Below are 21,833 nucleotides of genomic sequence, written 5' to 3' on the forward strand. Positions count from 1 at the left end.
TGCTTTATCTTATTTATTTTTTATTATTTGATGATCGTGACCACATGACTTCACTTGTGTGCAATGCAAAAGTTGCATTTCTTATATTTGCATTTGGACCTTTTCTTTCAGTTAGTTACTTAGTTAAAAGCTTGAGAAAATAAATGGAGGTGTTAGTTCACCTGAAGATAGTGTCATTTTAGTATTATTTATAAACTCTTATAGTATTTATATTTAATTAGCTTTTTTCCCTTTCTGTTTTTATTTTAATTTTAGTTTAAGTTTAGTAATTTTGTTATGTGCTTCTGGTATTTTTCCTTTTGCTTATATTTCTTTACTTTAGTCAATTTTAGTATTTAAACATTGTTTATGTCAGTTACTTACCAAGGCAAGATGTGTGTGTGTTTTTTTAGTTTTCATCTTATATTTATATTTTGTATTATTTCAGCTTTAACATTTTTAATAGTTTTAGATTTACTTAAAAACAACACAAAAAAAACAATAAAACATTTCCGCCAAACTTTATTGTTAAAAGGTTCATTCACCAAACAATTCCATTACTGAACTATAAGATCAAACCCCTATTTTGTTTCCACATCACACACACACACACACACAAGTTACACTGCTGGTTTCATTTAATGAGAATGAATGAGGAGGGATATTGTTGAACTTTAAGAAGAACATTTGCTGTTTTTGGAGCATGACAGCGTCTTGCTTCATTCACTTTCACTAAATGAAAAATAGCAACACTGAAGAGAAGCAAACTCAAGGGGTTTGGAGCAAAATAAGGATGATTTTCATTTTAGAGTGAAGTCTTCCTTTAACATTCTTTGTCTTCCCATAAGATGCATACTAGGAAACAACAAGATTGCAGAAGGATTTTTAGAGAGATTAGCAGTGAAACAGTGGGAGGGATTTGTAGCGTCTGTGAGCATGGACTAAATTACAGCCCAGTGGTTCATTGAATGGACTAGTGTGCAGCCTGAGGGAGAATCTCACTCACCAGGACAATCACAGCCTGAACTGTATCCTCATTGGGCCCAATTAGCACCCTCAGCGTCACTAATGGCTGCCAAACAGTATTTTAGTCTCCAGGCTGTTGCTGACACTTCTCCTCATCTGCGTATGAAAAGGAGGCACGTTTTTCAGGGAGTTAAATATGCTTTTAGCAGCCAGGTTGTTAATTACCCATACCTTACCGCTTTAAAGCAAGACACTTCAGGCAAAATCCTTTTGAAATGTTGGCCTATTATATATTTGGCTATAATGTATTGTTTCAGACTAGAAAAAAAGAAAACATTCAAAATACACATTTAAGTATTTATTTTATTGCACTTTATCCATTTGTGTCTGTAGATTTCAATTGCAGCACATATCTTTATAGGCTGTTTTCTCAAAAACAGCTTTTCCTCCTCTACACCAACAGTGTAGTTGTATTTAAAGGCGCAATATGTAATTTTTCTGCTTTAAAAATAGCAGATATCACTATATCTATGTTATATATATTTTTATAATTTTATTAGCCTCGTTTGCCTATTTAAACATCAGGGGCAGATTTACTAAACAGGGCAAATTAGCGCTAGAACGCAATTCCATAAAAGAGTCGATGGGAGGGGAAATCCTGCAGGTGATTTACTGACAGTGCGCACACTAAAGAATAGAGACGCAGCCAAATCATTCCATAATGACCCGCGCAATCTACCAGGAGCAGCGCAAATGACCGCCTGCTTAAAGACATGCTTTTTTGGACGTTAAATAATGGCACAAATACCTGTAATTTGACTAATGCAAACGTTAGTAAATCATGTTGCTTGATTCATTTTAATACTCTCCTCCCGTAAACTCTGCATCTGTTTTGTAAAATCTGGTTATCTTTATTAAATCCTGACAGTACTATTTTAATGGCAAAATATGGTTTGCGCTGGTGCAGGCTATTAGTAAATCTGATCCTAAATTTCATAAAATTTTAATATAAAACAGTGATCGTAGTTTGTAATATTATCGACCCACTGGGAAAGTATGGTAATATCTACACTGAATAAAATTATTCATTGAATTTATTAAAAATGTTTAAGGTAAGTGACTGCAATCGATGCATTTTAGCTACATTTTTGTAAACAAATTTAGTTGACTAATTTTCAACCTAGTAGCTAAAATATATTGTTTACAACCACTACCTTAAAAAAATTTGTATATTTTTTTTTCACTGTATTGGTTACATTTTAACCCTTTTCAACTGTTGTGTCTTGCCTTAAATTTTTGCATTCTCTCCAGCTGTTAGCGGAGATGTTATCCTTGTTTAACCCAAGTTTTGATCATCGCATATGTCACAAAGCAACAAAAAAAAAAACTATATATATATATATATATATATATATGGTTATGGATCTGAAAGTCCATGATTAATCTGTTAATGTGTTGTCTGGGGTTCACTGTGAGCGTGGTAGCATGTTTTCAATAATTTACCTGTCCATACTGAATGATGTGACAGTCAAAACCAAATGGGCTATTGTAATGATAAACTTCCTAATCGTCGGGAAGAAGGAGGCGGGAACCGGCGGACAATCAAAATGAAACTTTAATTACAAAACAAACACAAAACAGCGCACCATCCCCTCACGGACGACTGGTGTGCGCAAATAAAAATAAAAACCAAAACACAACTAAAAGCCCAGGCCTGGTCCTCTCTCGTCCTTCACTGTCGTCGCTCCAGTTTTATATCCTTCCATCTCCTCCGTGGGCCTCGAGACCGGTGGGTCGAACAGGTGTAGCTCATCTCCAATCACTCCACCGGCCTCGCTCCCATGTCCCTCGGCCCCGCCCCACTCGTCACAGATATATTGTATGATTAATATTCAGCTGTTTGCAGTCACCAATGAGAAACAGGGAAAATGGACAAAAAAGCTCAACATTTCTGGGTTGACAGCATTATTGCTTAATAAGGATTAAAATCCTTGTTTTGTATGTTTTCATAAAAATCCTTAATAGAAACTTGTGGCATTGAAGTGTGTTTTTAATTGAAATGTATTGTATGATATTGTCATCTTGAAAGAGCTGATTTACTGAACTTTGAAATGTCCCTTCAGCTGCCTGTTTTGTTGGCTGTATATGTCAATAAAATGACGGATTAGATCGATAACCATCTGGCGTTCTGTTGCAGGGCGGAGATGGTGCTGGGCAACATCATAAAGAAGAAAGGATGGAGGTATGTTCATTAACAGCATACAGCTTTTCATTTCCTTCGGCTGCTTCTTATCTTGTGCTGATAACTCAGCCCAGTGCCTCAAAAATTGTGCCACTGCTACCCCAAACAGGCAGAAATATAAATTATTAAAGCCTGGCTCACCCCATAGATGTCCCATCTAGATATTGAATTATGAAACAGTTGCATGGGTGTGTTTATTGTGCAGTTGATGTCCTGGTATATGTGTGTGTGTAATGCAACACGAGCTTAAGGAGGTTCATGGTTAATAGAAGCCCTTTTGTTAAGATATTTTAATTTAAACCAGGGTGGGCTCTCACTGTTTCTGCATAATGAGATGAAGAGTAACTGAGCTCTCTGTAAGAAAGGATCTTCACGTGTGTGTGTGTGTGTGTGTGTGTGTGTGTGTGTGTGTGTGTGTGTGTGTGTGTGTGTGTGTGTGTGTGTGTGTCATATCGTGCTGCTTAGTCATCCTGCTAGTCAGTGTGCATCGATATCAGGGCACACAACCCCTCACCTCTGCAGAGACATAGCTTATTTCTGTCCTCTGTGTCTGTGTGTGGGCTTACTCACAATTTATGAGAGAAAGTGAGCTAAATCTGACAGAACTTCCATTTGAGGAAAGGATATTCTTTAAAAAAAAAACTGTAAGTGGTAGTAAATTATGTAAAAAATATGTAATCATGCAATCTTTAAAAAGTAACAGTAATCAGATTATGAGCATTTTAAAATGTAATGTAACCTACAAGTACTTAACTTCCTGGTTTCTAAATATGTAATACAGATTACATGTAACCAGATACTAGTGTTTGTGTGTATATATATATAGGTGCATCTCAAAAAAATTAGAATATCATGGAAGAGAGCTTTATTTTTTGTCATTTAATTTAAAAAAGCAAACGTTCTTATATTCTAGATTCATTGCACACAAACTGAAATATTTCAGGAGTTTTTTTACTTAAATTCTGATTGTTATGACTTATAGCTTAGGAAAATTTAAAATTCAGTATCTCAAAAGAGTATTTTCTCAAAGATCAAGCAAAAAACGATTTACAAAACATAAATGTTCAAGATCTCCAAAGCAGGTTTAATTATGCACTCAATACTTGATTGGGACTCCTTTTGCACAAATTACTGCTTCGTTGCGACGTGGCATGGAGGCGATCAGCCTGTGGCACTGCTGGGGCGTTATTGAAGCCCAGGTTGCTTTGATAGCGGCCTTCCATTCCTCTGTATTGTTTGTCAGATATTACTTATCTTCCTCTTCACAATACCCCATAGATTCTCTGTGAGATTCAAGTCAGGTGAGTTGGCTGGCCAGTTAAGCACAGTAATATCATGGTCAGCTAACCACTTGGAAGTGGATTTGGCACTGTGGGCATGGGCTAAAGTCCTGCTGCAAAATGAAATCATCATTAAGTCAGCATAAAGCTTGTCAGCAGATGGAAGCAAAAGGTGCTCCAAAATCTCCTGGTAAATGGCTGCATTGACTTTGGACTTGATAAAAATCCTACGTATGGTAACTCTCGTTCCCTGAAGGAGGGAATTGAGACGCCACATCGGTGACCAACGCAAAATGGGATATCGTTTCGATAGACCAATCTACTTTGAGTGTAAACTGTGTTGAGTGTAAAATAATTGGCATGCAATTATTGCATCCAGCTGCCACTGATCACAGCGTGAGTATAAGAAGGCAGCAGGTGCAATGCATACCAGGTTGTCGCTGAGGAGCCGAGCCAGAGACCCGGCAGCTCAACAGCGATACAGCAACCATGGCGACAGGACGTGGCGTCTCCATTCCCTCCTTCAGGGAACGAGGTTTACCATATGTAACCGAGAGGTTCCCTTTCAGCCGGTCAATCTCAAACCGACGGAAAATTGGATCCCTACCAAAGCGCCATGGGTGCTGCCCTTTCCAGTGCCCTGTGCGAGCCGCCTGCGCCCCTATTAGGTGTAGGCTGGGGCTTGGAACAAGTAGTTCCACTCACCATTGTCAAAGCACTACCTCACAGGGTGAGATTGGATAACACTGGGAAAACGTACCCGTTCCGCTTGGAACAGGAATGCTGCGGAAGCCCCATCCTTCCCGAAGGAGGTTTCGGGAGCAAATACACATATAGCATCCGTTTAGGTGTATATGAAGAAATTTGAGGTGATTAAAACCCTCTTGGGAAGGCAGAAGTCTCGCGGGGAAACACAGGCTCTAAGGCTATACCATGGACTATACACATATGAGTACCGCTTAGGTCTCAATATGGAACCCAGCCTTCCATGGTTCTCTCGGATTCATCTTGAAGGCCTGGCGCCGGACGTTCCGCAGCATCTAGCTGCCTAGGGTGATGGAGGATCTCAACAGAGTCTACAATATGGACACTCTGGAGCAGTTTAAGCAAGCCGACACTAACCGGGGCCTCTCAGTACCGGTTTGAGGTGAGAAGACAGGAGGATACCGGCTCTACACGAAGGCTATAGAACCTAGCGAACGTGTTCGGGGTTGCCCAGCCCGCAGCTCTACAAATATCTGTCAGCGAGGTGCCACGAGCCAGCGCTCAGGAGGATGCAACACTTCTAGTTAAGTGAGCTCACAACCTGAGCTGCCTGGGCACACCCTGTGCCTGATAAGCCAGGGTTATGGCATCCACAATCCAGTGGCCCATCCTCTGCTTAGAGGTGGCACTCCCCTTCTGCGGGCCTCCGTAACAGACAAAGATCTGGTCTGAGGTCCTGAAGCTTTGTGTCCGGTCTACGTGGCATCTCAATGCCCGGACGGGACAGAGCAAAGCCAAGGCTGGGTCTGCCTCCTCCAGGGGCAGCACTTGCAGGTTCACCACTTGGTCTTTGAAGGGTGTAGCGGGAACATTGGGCATATAGCCAGGCCGGGGCCTCAGGATTACCTGGGAGTCAGCCGGCCTAAACTCTAGGCACGAATTGTCGACCGAAAATGCATGCAGGTCCCGTACCCTCTTGATGGAGGCCAGTGCAAGCAGTAGCAGAGTTTTCAATGAAAGAAACTTTAGCTCAACTGAATGCAAAGGCTCAAAGGCCCTGCTATAGAGATTTAAGCACTAGAGTCAGGTCCCAAGAGGGTATAGAGGGGGGCCGGGAAGGATTTAACCTCCTTAGGAACCTGACGATGAGGTCATGCTTACCCAAAGACTTCCCATTCACGGGGTAATGGTACACTGCAATAGCGGCAACCTGCACTTTGAGGGTGGAGGGAGACAGCCTTCACTCCAGCCCTTGCTGCAGAAAGGTTCGGGGAACAGGGTCCGAGTGGGCCAATACGGCACCACTAGCAAGACTTGCTCCTCGTCCTCCCAGATATTGCACAGTGTCTGTGCGAGAAGGCTCACTGGGGGAAATGCATACTTTCGTAGGCCCCGCGGCCAGCTGTGTGCCAGTGCGTCCATGCCGAGAGTTCCCTGGGTCAGGGAGTAGAACATCTGGCAGTGATAGGTCTCTGGAGAAGCAAACAGTCCTACCTGAGTGGCTCCGACCCGTCTCCAAATCAGCTGGACCGCGAGGATTGCACGAGACAGCTCGTCGGCTGTACGGTTAAGCAGGCCCGGAATGTAAACAGCACAAAGTGACCTCAGTACCTTCCGACTCCAAAGGAGGAAGTGGCGGGCGAATTGTGACATGCGACAGGAGCGCAGACCACCTTGTCGGTTGATGTACACAATGGTCGCTGTGTTGTCTGTTCGGACCAGCACATGCTTGCCTCGTAAGTGACCTTTGAGACGGTTCAAGGCAAGGTGCACTGCTAACAACTCTAGGCAATTGATGTGCCACTGCAGCTGCAGGCCCGTCCAAACCCCTGAGACTGCATGCCCATTGTACGTGGCCCCCCAGCCAGTGGTGGAGGCATCCGTATAAACCACAACATGCCTGGAGATCTGTTCTAGGGGCACCCCTGTCCGGAGAAAAGCAAGATCTGACCACGGGGTGAGGGTATGGTGACAGGTCGGTGTAACTTGGACCAGGTGAGTGCCGCGCTTCCACGCCCTCCTCGGGACTCGGCCATAAAGCCAGTGCTGGAGCGGTCTCATATGTAACAGGCCAAGCAGTGTAAGTGCCATATGCCCCAGGAGCCTCTGAAAAAGTTTCAGTGGGACCACTGTTCTGCCCTTGAACGTATTCAAGCAGGCTAGCACCGACTGCGCACGTTCCTCTGTGAGGCATGCTGTCTGTTCGACCAAATCCAACTCAATACCGAGAAAAGAGATCCTCTGCGTCAGCGAGAGTTTACTCTTTTCCCAGTTGACCCGAAAGCCAAACAGGCTCAGGTGCCGGAGCACCAAACCCCTGTGATCGCACAACTGATCCCGAGATTGTGCTAGTATCAGCCAATCGTTTAGATAGTTGAAAATGCGTGAGTAGGGCCTTTGTTGATGCTCTGGAACCGCCCAAGTGCTGCCATCTGGTGAAGGAGGAGGATGAGTGAGGTCCGGTGCTTGGCCATCCGCAACTCTCCGTGCCCTCCTGAGACCCAGAGATGGAGAAAACTGCAAAGAAAACTTTTCTTGACAATCTTCCCAAGGCTGTGGTCATCCCTGTTGCCTGTGAACCTTTTCCTACCACACTTTTTCCTTCCAGTCAACTTTCTATTAATATATTTTGATATAGCACTCTTTGAACAGCCAGCCCTTTCAGAAATGACCTTCTGTGGCTTACCCTCCTTGTGGAGGGTGTTGATGATCATCTTCTGGACAACTGTCCAGTCAGTAGTCTTTCCCATAATTGTGGTTGCATGTTCTAAACTAGCCCAAGAGGTAACCAGTTTATACTTAAAATTAATCAAACTAATCAAGCTCAAAATTGAATATTCTATCTTTTACAGATACTGAATTTAAAATTTTCCTAAGCTGTAAGTGGTAACCATCAAAATTGAAACAAAAAAAACTCTTGAAATATTTCAGTTTGTGTACAATGAATCTAGAATATAAGAAAGTTTTTTTATTAAATTATAAAAAATAAAGATATTTTCCATGATACTAAATCTTTTTTTAGATGCACCTGTATGTATATATACATATATTTGCATTTATGTATGTTATAACAAAAATACATGAATATAAAATGTATTTATGAACCTTTACATAAAAGCAGATGTCTGTGCTATGTCCTCATTTAGGCAGCCTAAAAAATGTGTATGTGTGACCATGCATTCCTATGAAATTAAAATGGTTACTGCAAGCCATTAATCTGTTGTAATTATTTGCAACTTGATAATTAATTTTTAAAAGCTTTTCAAAAGTGTGACCTATTTTTTTGTCTTTTCTTTTTTGCAGACGCTCCAGCCTAGTCATTACAACCAAAATATTTTGGGGTGGAAAGTATGTATGTTTAACATTTATTATAAAATGAATCATGGCATTATGCGACCAATACTTCTGATTCTTTAATGTTACACTTATGAGTTAAAGGGTTAGTTCACCGAAAAATGAAAATTATGTCATTAATGACTCACCCTCATGTCGTTCCAAACCCGTAAGACCTCCGTTCATCTTAAGGAAACACAGTTTAAGATATTTTAGATTTAGTCCGAGATTTTTCTGTCCCTCCATTGAAAATCTATGTACTGTCCATGTCCAGAAAGGTAATAAAAACATCATCAAAGTAGTCCATGTGACATCAGAGGGTCAGTTAGAATTTTTTGAAGCATCAAAAATACATTTTGGTCCTAAAATTACAAAAACTACGACTTTATTCAGCATTGTCTTCTCTTCCGGGTCTGTTGTGAGCGCATTCACTGCAGTTTAGTGATATCCGGTTCGCGAACGAATAATTCGATTTAACCGGATCTTCCTGAACCAGTTCACCAAATCGAACTGAATCGTTTGAAATGGTTCGCGTCTCCAATAAGCATTAATCCACAAATGACTTAAGCTGTTAACTTTTTCAACATGGCTGACACTCCCTCTGAGTTAAAATAAACCAATATCCCAGAGTAATTAATTTAACCCTCTGGAGTCGATTAACGCGGATACGCGTTATGAGTCATTTTCTCCTGATAACCCCGAAAAGAACTTAAATTACACTTTCAGTTTTAATCATACAGATAAGAGCAATACATCAATCGAATCTGTAAAGGGTCTACTTTTTTTTGGACACAGACATAATAACAACAAAACTTTGTGCACTTATAAAATAAAGATAACAAACAAGGTGTGCTGTCTGCAGCCTTTGTCTGCGCTGATCTTCATTTACAAACACGTCATTAATATGAACTGTAACTCCGTGAATATTCAACGAAGAGACATGAGAGAGATATCTATAGAAAGCTTGACATGTCTACTTTTAAACTAAACAAGTGCCGCCGAAAACAGATATTCTGTGATAAAGTAATCTATATGAAAACAACGCGATGTCTGTTTTTCATGTCTCCCTTCATTATATCTAATGTGACCACGCCCCCGCGCTGAACGCACTATTCAGATTCAAACTGAAGCGCGCGGCTTGAATACGCCCATAACAGAAGAAAAAGCAGCAAGACTGTTCTTCAAGTTTTTATTTTACTGTTTGCTTCGCGATGAGAGGAATACGACATTATTCACCCCAAAAAGATGTCATGTGTTTGAGGATTTGAGAAATGGATTTCCTCAGAAAAAAAAGAATGAAGCACTTTATTCAGCAGAGATCATAAACATGAGTAAGTCTCTTTTTATTTATTTATATACTTGTACTATTTTTCACATATAGTGTAAACATTTTACTAGTTAGACTTTTTCCAAAGACTTTTTCCAAACTATAATTCCTGACTAAATATATAATCAAGTGAAACATTATGAAGTTTCAATAACAATATACAATACTATACCATTCAAAAGCTTGATGTAAATAATATAAATGTAACAAATAAATAACTGTAGGCTAACAAATGTAAAAACAATGCTGTTCTTTCAATTTATTCCCCCTAAAAAACCTAAAAAATATTCTCAGCTCTTTTCAACATTAATAATAATAATAATAATGATAATAATAACAACAATAAATGTTTTTTTGTAGAAAATAAGATTAAAAGGATTTCTGAAGGATTGTGTGACTGGAGTAATGATGCAAAACAATTTGTTTGAAAGTCAGCTTTGATTGTTCCTGATAAACTGTTTAACTGCTCCCCCAAGTGGATATTAATGTATGTTGTGGGGTAGTTAAATATATTCTAAATAAACTACAAACATAAAATTATATTGATTTATTTTGTCTTCACATTCTTTCTTGTAACTCCTTCCTCTCAGTGACACAGCTGACTGAACGGCTCATTATGCAGCTCATTATGCAGGCCTTTTGTCTTCTCAGGTGTAAATCACAATGATCACAAATATGACTTTTACCAACAAAAAGTGTCTTAGAAAATTTAAATCAATATATTGTTTTCTGTGAGTGAGTAAACAAGATGATTTTCACATCATTTAGAAAGAAAAATTCTAGGCTACAAGCTCCAATTCTCAAAAATCCCGGGAACCATTGTTCTTTGTGTTTTATGGCCTTATTCAAGTGATTTAACATTTTTAGTTTTTCACTAACCACGCATAACATTTTTTTTTTCTCAAAAATACAATCATGTTCATGCATGCATTTTACATATTATTATAGCCCAGTTTGTGCTGATTACAGTGAGATTAGACTTTACCCATTTAGATATTTATAAGAAACTGAAAAAAACACAAATGTCAGGGCATGATAAAACTTCTCCAGGCCCCAAAAATACCCTTAAACTCCAGAGGGTTAAAGATTGACTCGTTCTCGAGTCAAGAACCGGTTGCATCGGTTTTCGGATCACCAGTAGTGATGGGAAGTTCGATTCTTTTCTGCGAACCGGTTCTTTCGGACAGTTCGATTCAATAAACCAGTTGAAAAAAATGGTTCACCGGTTCTTTTGCGCTCAACGTAATGACGTCATTGGCGATGATAGGCCTTCATTCAAGCCTTCGGTTTACCCATGCTCATAACATTAGCACAGAATCAGTTCAGAAGCAATCACTAAAAGAACCAGTTCGGTTCAGACGCTCTGTGTGTCAGTCTGCTTCACGCTGAATCACACATGCGCAGTATCATCAGCTCTTCGGTTCTCGAATCAGACGCGTCCGACAGAAACGGTTCTTGACTCGAGAACAAGTCAATCTTTTGTTCGTTATCTGGCTCAGCTTGGTGTTTGTTTTCTCTTCACAGCAGTTCAGTCAGTGTACTGTTTGAGTAAATGAATTACTCCGGGATATTGGTTTATTTTAACTCAGAGGGAGTGTCAGTCACGTTAAAAAAGTTAACAGCTTAAGTAATTTGTGGATTAATGCTTATTGGAGACGCGAACCGTTTCAAACGATTCAGTTCGATTTGGGGAATTGGTTCAAAAAGAACCGGTTAAATAGAATCATTCGTTCGCAAACCGGATATCACTAAACTGCAGTGTTGTGAACGCGCTCACAACAGACCCGGAAGAGAAGACAATGCTTAATGAAGTCATAGTTTTTGCTATTTATGGACCAAAATGTATTTTCGATGCTTCAAAAAATTCTAACTGACCCTCTGATGTCACATGGACTACTTTGAAGATGTTTTTATTACCTTTCTGGACATGGACAGTATACCGTACACACATTTTCAATGGAGGGACAGAAAGCTCTCGGACTAAATCAAAAATATCTAAATATATAACTGTGTTCCGAAGATGAACGGAGGTCTCACGGGTTTGGAACGACATGAGGGTGAGTAATTAATGACATAATTTTAATTTTTCGGTGAACTAACCCTTTAATGTAGCTGTTGCTTTTTACTTCTGGTATATGAACACTTAAGTCTTTACAATAGAGTTATATTTTGAATTGAATAAAATATTTTGGCCTCATTTCTAATATTAAACCAAGTAATGTTTCAGCAATATAATTTACTAAAGTTGCATAATAGTACATATGCTGCTGTTTTCTAGAGCAGAGACTGAGAGAGGACTGTCAAGAAAACACATTATAGAAGGTGATTGGACCTCAAAGCATACATGTTACAGAGCAGCAGCTGACATGGACTGCTTTAAATGCCTCATTCATTCAACTAATCATGTGCTGAATTGATTCGTTACTCTTCTGTAGGATTGAAGGCATCATTGGAGAGACTGCAGTTAGAATATGTGGACGTAGTGTTTGCAAACAGACCAGACCCCAACACACCCATGGAAGGTACAACTTAATTTCATTTAATTTGCTCTAAACCTTTAAATATTAAACTCTACTATAACTCATCCTGTGCTGTTTTTGCTCCAAATTGATTCCTCAAATAATGTGTAAGCAAGATCTTTGCTATTTGCCCATTTGGCCTTTTGTAAGTTGCCAGACTGAATTAAATCTCAACCAATGTTTTCAGGAGAAAGGGTGGCTGCTCTTTAAAAAGCAAGGCAGAGATGTTATTTGATCTACTTTTATTAGCCTATCTGCCCTTTTAGAAAGTTCACAAAGTTCAATGGTTGAAACACAAACAGCTCAGGGGTCCGTAGACATCTGCTGTTCTTGTCATTAAAGAGCTTGACACTTCTATACTCTGTTTCTCTCTTGCGCTCTTAGACAGATCTCATATAGTCAAGCGAGAGCAGTAAATGACTCTGGTGTTGGTTATTAAGGATGGATCTTTTCCAGCCCTCATTTTAAGCTTTTTTTTTTTTCTTGAGCCGGTGGATATTGACCTAAAGCACAAGTTGTTTATTTTGTCTTACTCGTATTGATTCAAATTATTCAGCAAGATCCAGAAACGATTTATCATTTAAACTCCCCGCCCTTGCATTTATCGAGCTTGTTTTCTTTAGCTTGTTAGTATTTCACACGTTCACGCGTACCGACATGTTCTGATGGCAGCGTGATATGATGTATGGGGCTGTAAATGTATGTATGATCTGATTGGCAGAGACTGTGCGAGCGATGACCCATGTGATCAATCAGGGAATGGCGATGTACTGGGGAACATCACGCTGGAGTCCGATGGAAATCATGGTGAGTCAAAGTCTAACTTTTAGATGTTACACCCCTGTAATCAGCTTCAGCCGGCTGCTTTTGTTCCTGGAAAACTTGTGATGAATCTAAAGATGCTTCTGTTTAAAATAAGTGGTGTCAGTGAGACAGTCTAACCTGAAATACTGGGCGGATCAGAGATCTAAAACAGCACAGCACTGAGTCAGATGAACTGTTCACACTGACACTTTACAGTTATCATAATTTTACAAATCAGTGAAATGATAATTGTCTTATTTGTTTCTATTTAACTGAGAAAATGTATAATTTTAAGGGAAAAATAAGTTGATTTTTAATTTCATGGCATCAACACATCTCAAAAAAGTTGGGACAATGCCATGTTTACCATTGTGTGGCATCCCCTCTTCTTTTTATAACAGTCTGCAAACATCTGGGGACTGAGGAGACAAGTTGCTTAAGTTTAGGAATAGGAATGTTGTCCCATTCTTGTCTAATACAGGCTTCTAGTTGCTCAACTGTCTTAGGTCTTCTTTGATGCATCTTCCTCTTTGTGATGCGCCAAATGTTTTCTATGGGAAAAATATCTGGACTGCAGGCTGGCCATTTCAGTAACCGGATCCTTCTACTACTCAGCCATGATGTTATAATTAATGCAGTATGTGGTCTGGCATTGTCATGTTGGAAAATGCAAGGTCTTCCCTGAAAGAGACGATGTCTGGATGGGAGCATATGTTGTTATAGAACTTGGATATACCTTTCAGCATTGATGGTGCCTTTCCAGATGTGTAAGCTGCCCATGCCACACGCACTCATGCAACCCCATACCATCAGAGATGCAGGCTTCTGAACCGAGCGCTGATAAGAACTTGGGTTGTCCTTGTCCTCTTTAGTCCAGATGACATGGCGTCCCAGTTTTCCAAAAAGAACTTCAAATTTTGATTCGTCTGAACACAGAACAGTTTTCCACTTTGCCACAGTCCATTTTAAATTAGCCTTTGCCCAGAGAAAACGCCTGCGCTTCTGGATCATGTTTAGATATGGCTTCTTTTTTTACCTATAGAGTTTTAGCCGGCAACGGCGAATGGCACGGTGGATAGTGTTCACCAACAATGTTTTCTGGAAGTATTCCTGAGCCCATGTTGTGATTTCCATTACAGTAGCATTCCTGTATGTGATGCAGTGTCGTCTAAGGACCTGAAGATCACGGGCATCCAGTATGGTTTTCCGGCCTTGACCCTTACGCACAGAGATTGTTACAGATTCTTTGAATCTTTGGATGATATTATGCACTGAAGATGATGATAACTTCAAACTCTTTGCAATTTTTCTCTGAGAAACTCGTTTCTGATATTGCTCCACTATTTGTCGCAGCTTTAAAGGGGGAATTGGTGATCCTCTGCCCATCTTGACTTCTGAGAGACACTGGCACTCTGAGAGGCTCTTTTTATACCCAATCATGTTGCCACTTGTCCTAATAAGTTATTTATATTTAAATTATTTTTTGTATTTTCATTTAAGTTTAGTTAAAGCTTTAGGGCCCTATTTTAACGATCTAAACGCAAAATATAAAGCGCACGGCGCAGGTGCACTCAGGGCATGTCCATCAGGGCAATCCACTTTTGCTATTTTAACGACGAAAAAATGGTTGGCGCGACCGGGCGCATGGTCTAAACGGGTTGTCCATATTCTCTTAATGAGTAATGGGTGTTTTTTGGGCGTAACGTGCAATAAACCAATCAGAGTCTCATCTTACATTCCCTTTAAGAGCCAGTTGCACTCGTGCCATGACGGATTTGCGAACAGCGCCAGACTGAAACTAGCAAACACACTTACGCTGCGCCTTGCATCGCATTGCGCCAGGTGTATTATAGGGCCCTTAGTGTTTTTTGTGTTTAGCATTTAATTTTTATTTATTTTAGTTTTATATATAATGTTTAGATTTTTATTTTTATTTTAGTTTTTTTTTGTACAGTACATAACGTTAAACTCAATTATAATATAAAGTATAATACTAAATGTATAGACGGTTAAAAAGTCAAAAACATAAACAAACATTACTCCGCATGCGTGCTTTTGAGGCCCAAACTTAACTTCCGGTAGACTTCCGTAAAAAATCAATAACAACAGCAAAATCCCTCTAGAGTAGTTTATTTCTGATAACACAGTACATTTGGTCCGTAAATCAGACGGGCTGTTTTGAAAAAGCAAATTCATTCTCTGCCAGCAGGAGATGCTTTTGGAGTGGCAGAGATGGAGGTTTCCCCGGTAACGGCGTACACAAAGTAGTGCTTTGGTCACAAACACTGCTTTATCAGGCATTGCATGCAAGATTAAATGAAAATGACATCAAAAATATTGCAGTGGTCAGTTTTGATATTGTGACGGGCGCCGCAAATAAATCAGTACATGGGAAACACATCCCACAGCACAACATCTTGAGTCCAACTCTAACAGTCTGTGTCTGTAGTCAGAAGTTTAATTTATTTTAATTTATTTTTTTCTTTCATGGTTTTAGTTTTTGTTATCTATAATAACCTTGAGTTAAAGAACTTTCTCATGGACAAAGACATTTGTTTGTGTTTGTGAATTGTTGTCCACACGTGTGTGTGTGTGTGTGTGTGTGTGCGTGTGTGTGTGTGTGTGTGTGAGTGTGTGTGTGTGTGATATAACACATTTACAGTTGCAGTTGATAATTTACAATTTAGTTTCAATACATATGTAGTCCAGATGGACTGTTGAGGGAGTGTTGAATTTTGTCACACATTTCATCAAAAAAGAGCAGGAGAAATCCCGTTTTCCATGATTTGACCTTTTTAAGTTCAGTTTTGGCACAAGTGCTCCTGTATTCATACGTCACACCAACCTTATCATTTTGCTGGTGCTTTGTAGGAAGCGTACTCTGTGGCCCGACAGTTCAACCAGATCCCACCAATCTGCGAACAGTCAGAGTATCACATGTTCCAGAGGGAGAAGGTGGAGGTGCAGCTTCCCGAGCTCTTCCATAAGATCGGTGAGTGATGCTGCTGTTGCTCAAGCCACAGAAACACTGACCACATGCATCTTTTCAATGGGGTTTGTCCTGTCTTTTCAGGTGTGGGTGCGATGACATGGTCCCCGCTGGCCTGTGGGATAATCTCAGGGAAATACGACAGCGGGGTGCCAGCCTACTCTCGCGCCTCACTGAAGGTACTACATATCCCATGAGTCTCTCTGTCTCCTCTTCCTGGTCCTCTGGAAACATTAGTGGCCTCATACGTGATTCCTTTGTGTTTGGTGTTCTAATGTGAATGTGTTCCATGTCTTCCAGGTTCTATAGTTGGTGTTTTCCAGTAGATGTGTTTGTTGTTGATGGCATGAATCCACGTGCCTGATCTTCAACATATATTTCTTTATGTGAATGAGTTTTTCTATGGTAACTCTGAGGAGGATTGGCACTTGTTTCATTAGTGTTTCCATCTCTTTCAAGCACACTTAACCACACACAAGTGCACACTAAAAGCACCCGTTTCTCGAGCTCTATGTTGGCGTAGTCGCATGTTTTTGGCTCATTGGTGTTTTTGTGACCCATCATCTTCCTCCTGTAGTCTTGTGTCATACTGTTGATCATTCCTGATGTCTTGTTACCTCTGTGTAACGTACATGTGGATTGACACCTGACTATAACAGAACCGTGCTGGTGATCTGAACAGTGATGGGTCCGCTGGATTTGGAGACCCATGAGTGTTTAGATCACTAGACCACACTGGTCCTTTTCCACTGTTAATTCATATCTACAAATGATGGACCTGTATCTGGATTATTTATCCTGGTCTAGCACACACACAAACATGTTTTTGCTAGTCAGTACAAATGATTTACTTTAAAGTCAACATGAAGTCCAAATTTAAGATATCTATTTACATTTTTCTTATGTTTTAGGTTTTTGCTCTAGTATTTATATCTTATTTTATTAGACCTTTATTTAACTCTTTCCCTGCCAAACACAGAAGTATTAATATATATATTTAAAAAAAAAAATGTTTATTTATTTATTTTTTTAAAGTAGAAGGCCTGATCTTTATTTTATCATATTGCATGTTCAGATATTCATACAACAAAATATTTTAGGGTCATGAAATGTAAGCGGAAAATCAGCGGTGGCTGGCCATTTTTCTTCCAACGCTGGCTGGGAAAGCTAACTTTTTTAGGCTACTATAGTTAATTCCGTTTTTCTAAGACATTGCTGTTTAACAGTAATTTAGTTCTGTTTAACGTGAATTCAGTAAAGATACAACAATAATATATATTATGATATATGTTAAATTTCAATTATTAACGTTTATTCACATATTTAATATGCATATTAAATCATATTCAATAATTTCTCTTGGAAACATGACGCATTACCGAATTCAATGAGGTGCAAATGTGTTTCATGTTGACTTTAAATTGATAGTAATGTGTAATTTTTTGCTAATCAGCTTAATCAACAAGTTCATATATACCTTAAAATCATTTATACTATATTTTTACTTCAAATACAGCTTTCTCAGAAGTCACTTCAAACTGATCGTGTTTGTGAGTGTGTGAATGAGGTCTCTTTACCCCCTAAAGTTCTCCGAGCGAGTTCATCTCTGCTCCTTTGAGCTTTTGGGCGGACAGAGTCACGTGTTTAAAAACAGGCCCTCGCCCACACAGGTGCTGCTGGGTGTTACGTGTCCGAGAGCATGTGTGTGTGTAAGTGCACCGCTGTAGGCGTGGGACCCTGTTTTTGAGCAGGTGTGCTGTGTTGTTAACAGGGCTACCAGTGGTTGAAGGACAAGATCTTGAGCGAGGAGGGCCGACGCCAGCAGGCGAAGCTGAAAGAGCTGCAGGCAATCGCTGAGCGGCTGGGCTGCACGCTGCCACAGCTAGCCATCGGTACGCCTAACCCAAAGACACACTGCCGCTCTCTCTCTTTCTGTCTGTCTGTCCGTCCGTCCTGTGCCTCGCTCATCCTTTCCCCCTCTCATCCTCCCCTTCCTCAGACCGCCGTAGCGGAAGCGTCTGTCCGTCTGCGGATGGCTTCACCAAACAAATGCGATTAGTTTGTGGCTGTTAATGGAAGAGTGATCCTCCCAGCATCGTATTCTTGCTTAAGTGTAGGGATAAATAGAATAGTTTAAAATTGATTTTGTATAGTGTTTTATGATGCTCAGTGTGGTATCTGAGATGGGAAGTGTTGTGTAATGCTAAATAGAGAGAATGGAGTGTAACGTTTCAAAGAAATATGTGCTGTCCGATCTAGAGCGAAGGCTTTTATAAGGACTGCGACGTTTTGATTTAAGTACATCCTTTTAAAGTACTGTAATCTAATCTTGAGAGCTGAGAGCTTGTGATCACGGTCTGCTCCACAGCGTAATAGTCCCGTTAAAGGCAAAGCCATTAGATTTAGACACTCAAAGCCTGTGTTACATGATATATTATTTATTTTTGTCTGAAATGTAACAAAAACATAATTTACGTATCAGACAACTATGTGGTATACTCTTATGCTTATTATTAAATATTGAATTAATTATTAAAAAAATATATTTATTTTTGTATGAATTACTTGTATTAGTAATTGTTTTATCAAAATGTATATATTAAAAATAAACTAGAAACTGTATGATCATTATTATAATTATTATTATTTTATTTATATTTATTTATAACAAATAATCAAAAAAAAAAATTATTTGTACAAATTATGTGGGATTTTAGTAATTATCTCATCAAAATCATGAATTTAAAAAAAGAAATTGTTTTATTGTATTCTAAGTAATTATTTTCATAAAAATGTTTATAACGAATATTTCTAAAAAGTTTTTTTTTTTTTGTAATCATTCAATCAAAATAATTATTAATAAAACAAAAAATAACTAAATAAATAAAATAAAAAGTCTGGCATTTGTGCAAAAACACTGTCCCACAGGTCCCACTCTGTATTTTTGAATTACTGCGTGTTTCTTCATCGCTCTCACTGACTTAAATTGTGACTTGAAGCAGTCCTGCTCAATCGTAACCCCACAAATGTGTCTCCCGTGGTATAAATGGTATAGCAGCACACATTACTGTTTTCATACAGTCTATACTGCCGTTACAGCACCCACCCCAGTCTGATACTCTTCATAAGTCAGATCCATAAAATTTCAGGAATTACCTCTCAACCTCACAAAAGTCATACATTGGCATCGTGTACGTGACACCACACCTCCTGTGATTCATCGACTGCAGGACGCTGGGGAATAAAAACCTTGACAGGACATTAATCCCTAAATCACGTCCCCTTCCCTCACCTGTCCTGTAATGCAGTCGCACATTACATTTCACACCTCATTAGTTGGTTGCCAGCCCCACCCAGGCTGTGCAGATCCCTCTTCCCCCGCACAAGTGTGGCCAATCGATTCCCAGCACAGCCTTTACACCACCGCCAGGGTGTTTAAAGATAGTGCTGTGGGTCAGATCTGCTGTCAGGGTTAATGAACTGCGCACGCATAGTAATGGACAGATGATTCTGAGGGATGACATCATAGTGTGTTATTGACAGTGGCTGTCAATTATTAATAAAGTAGCTTAACTTCAGTGAAGCTTCTCTTTTGATAAAGTTGTTGCAGTAAGTTACTAACAAAAGGAGCTAAGTACACTGACATTTTTGAAGAAATACTTAAAGATGGAAATAATTAAAAACAGTATGTTTACTACTATAGGAAAAAAAGAGTATTTTAAATATATATACACATAAACGCACACACACACACACACACACACACACAAGACAAAGTACTTGTAATTAAATTACTTTTTTTTTTTAAACTCATAATCAGACTACAGCTGCTTTTTTTATTGATTACTCGATTACATATTTACACAATAATATTTTTACATTTTCCTTTCTAAGTTGCCTACATAACATACAGGTACACAAAATATTTAATTTGTTAGAAAGTGTTTTATTTTGACTATTTATTTTAACATAATTTTAATTTGAGATTTTTTTTTATAATTTAATTATTAGCTTTTTATTAAACCCATATATTATAATTTTGTCAAATTATGCAGGGGCAGTTTTATTAAACTTGAGACGCTTTACGGTTTTACTTTTAATAATAGCCCTAGTTTAATAACCCTGATTAAAATGAACAATCAGAGTGAATCAGTTCACTCATTCATTTTTGCCTCAACTCACTGATGTGCAATCAATTGTGACATAAAACTAACGTAGTGCTTTGTCAAATTATACCACAAAAAATATACTAGAAATGTAGTAATACAAAAAATAGTAAAATCACTACATTTAGTTTCTCCCCAACACTAGTTATTGATTTTCCTTTGTTACAGTTTCGGTGTGATTGTATTCCATATGCACTGCCCTTCTCTCTCTCTGTGTGTGTGTGTGTGTGTGTGTGTGTGTGTGTGTGTGTGTGTGTGTGTGTGTGTGTGTGTGTGTGTGTGTGTGTGTGTGTGTGTGTGTGCGTGCTTGCGTGTGTTCAGACAAAGCATTCTGTTAGGCGTAAAGTTCTAAAATCTATTAAAATCTGCTGTGGATTTACCCAGAACATCGGGGCTTAATGTTTCATATCATTTGCAGTGTTTGACACAGTGTTGCCTTGAAAAATATTTGCACGCTTCCAAATGGCCATCGGATTACAGGCACACACACACACACACACACACACACATATAGCAGTACAGTAAACACTGCAGTGCCAACACACCGTGCCACAGATGCCGCACACACACTCACACGCACGCAAACAAACTCCCAGGAGGGGTTCAAATCCCCACAGAGTTTCCTTCCTGTCTGTGTGTGACGGCGGTGTTGCATGAACCGTGTTTAGGGAACCGCAGCGGTCAGCATGGCTCCTCTTCACCTCCTCTGCACTCCTGCAGATATCACTCGTCTTCCTGCAAAGAATAAAAAGCTCGCGCAGCTCTGATTTTGAGCTCGCTCAGTGTGTCCTGGTGCTGGGAGCCATGGTAACAGAGTGGTCTGGCAGCTGCTGTGTGTTAAGTGAGATGCTTCAGTGTATGTAGGAGTGGAAGAAGTAGCTGCTTTCATTTCAGAAATGCCTTAATTTGTATATACATATACATGTTTTGTTTTAAATAGAACATGTATGTTCTTGTGATGGATGGGTTTTACTGTAAGAGTGTGTCATGTGTTGTGTATGATGTTATTTATGCTGTATGTTCAACATATTTGCTGCTCGTCTCCAGCATGGTGCCTGAGAAATGAAGGTGTGAGCTCTGTGCTCCTTGGAGCCTCCAGCACGGATCAGCTCATGGAGAATATAGGAGCAATACAGGTGAGAATGCATGTGGAAAGTGTCAATCAAATGCTAAGCCCCATCTTAAAATCATTATTGACCAATCTCAGTGTTGCTGCCATATAGAGTGCTCCAGTTTCATTGGCCTTCGGATCGTTGCAGAAAATTAGCTCTGTGACCAACAGAAGTTAATTCTTTCTGGGAATTTTAACATTTGGAAACTTTCCATGGGACTTAACGTGAATTTTAAGTTTTGATCACCTGCACAGATCATTTGTAGAACACTGCACAATAGAGCCGGTCTATTAAAGCCACACTACTGTATTTGAGCCCAACAAACAACATCCAGTCAAGTTAGTTTTGATTATATTAATAGGGTTAATATGTTTGATCTATGGTATTGATATTTGACTCGCAAATACTAAA

General features: G+C 39.4%; 1 protein-coding gene across 6 annotated transcripts in view; it reads left to right on the forward strand.

The window, feature by feature from the left end:
• LOC132126274 (voltage-gated potassium channel subunit beta-2-like) overlaps nucleotides 1-21,833 on the forward strand; it is a 180,901-nt gene that overhangs the window by 152,430 nt on the left and 6,638 nt on the right. For all 6 annotated transcript variants that reach the window (XM_059537430.1, XM_059537435.1, XM_059537431.1 and 3 more), the window contains 9 exons: nucleotides 3,143-3,187; nucleotides 8,476-8,520; nucleotides 12,111-12,154; nucleotides 12,268-12,354; nucleotides 13,073-13,158; nucleotides 16,027-16,147; nucleotides 16,229-16,323; nucleotides 17,916-18,036; nucleotides 21,358-21,446. In XM_059537430.1, coding sequence (XP_059393413.1) covers nucleotides 3,143-3,187; nucleotides 8,476-8,520; nucleotides 12,111-12,154; nucleotides 12,268-12,354; nucleotides 13,073-13,158; nucleotides 16,027-16,147; nucleotides 16,229-16,323; nucleotides 17,916-18,036; nucleotides 21,358-21,446 — 733 coding nt within the window. The remainder of the gene's footprint in view (nucleotides 1-3,142; nucleotides 3,188-8,475; nucleotides 8,521-12,110; nucleotides 12,155-12,267; nucleotides 12,355-13,072; nucleotides 13,159-16,026; nucleotides 16,148-16,228; nucleotides 16,324-17,915; nucleotides 18,037-21,357; nucleotides 21,447-21,833) is intronic.

This window comes from Carassius carassius, chromosome 44 (genome assembly GCF_963082965.1).
Source record: "Carassius carassius chromosome 44, fCarCar2.1, whole genome shotgun sequence".
NCBI lineage: Eukaryota > Metazoa > Chordata > Actinopteri > Cypriniformes > Cyprinidae > Carassius > Carassius carassius.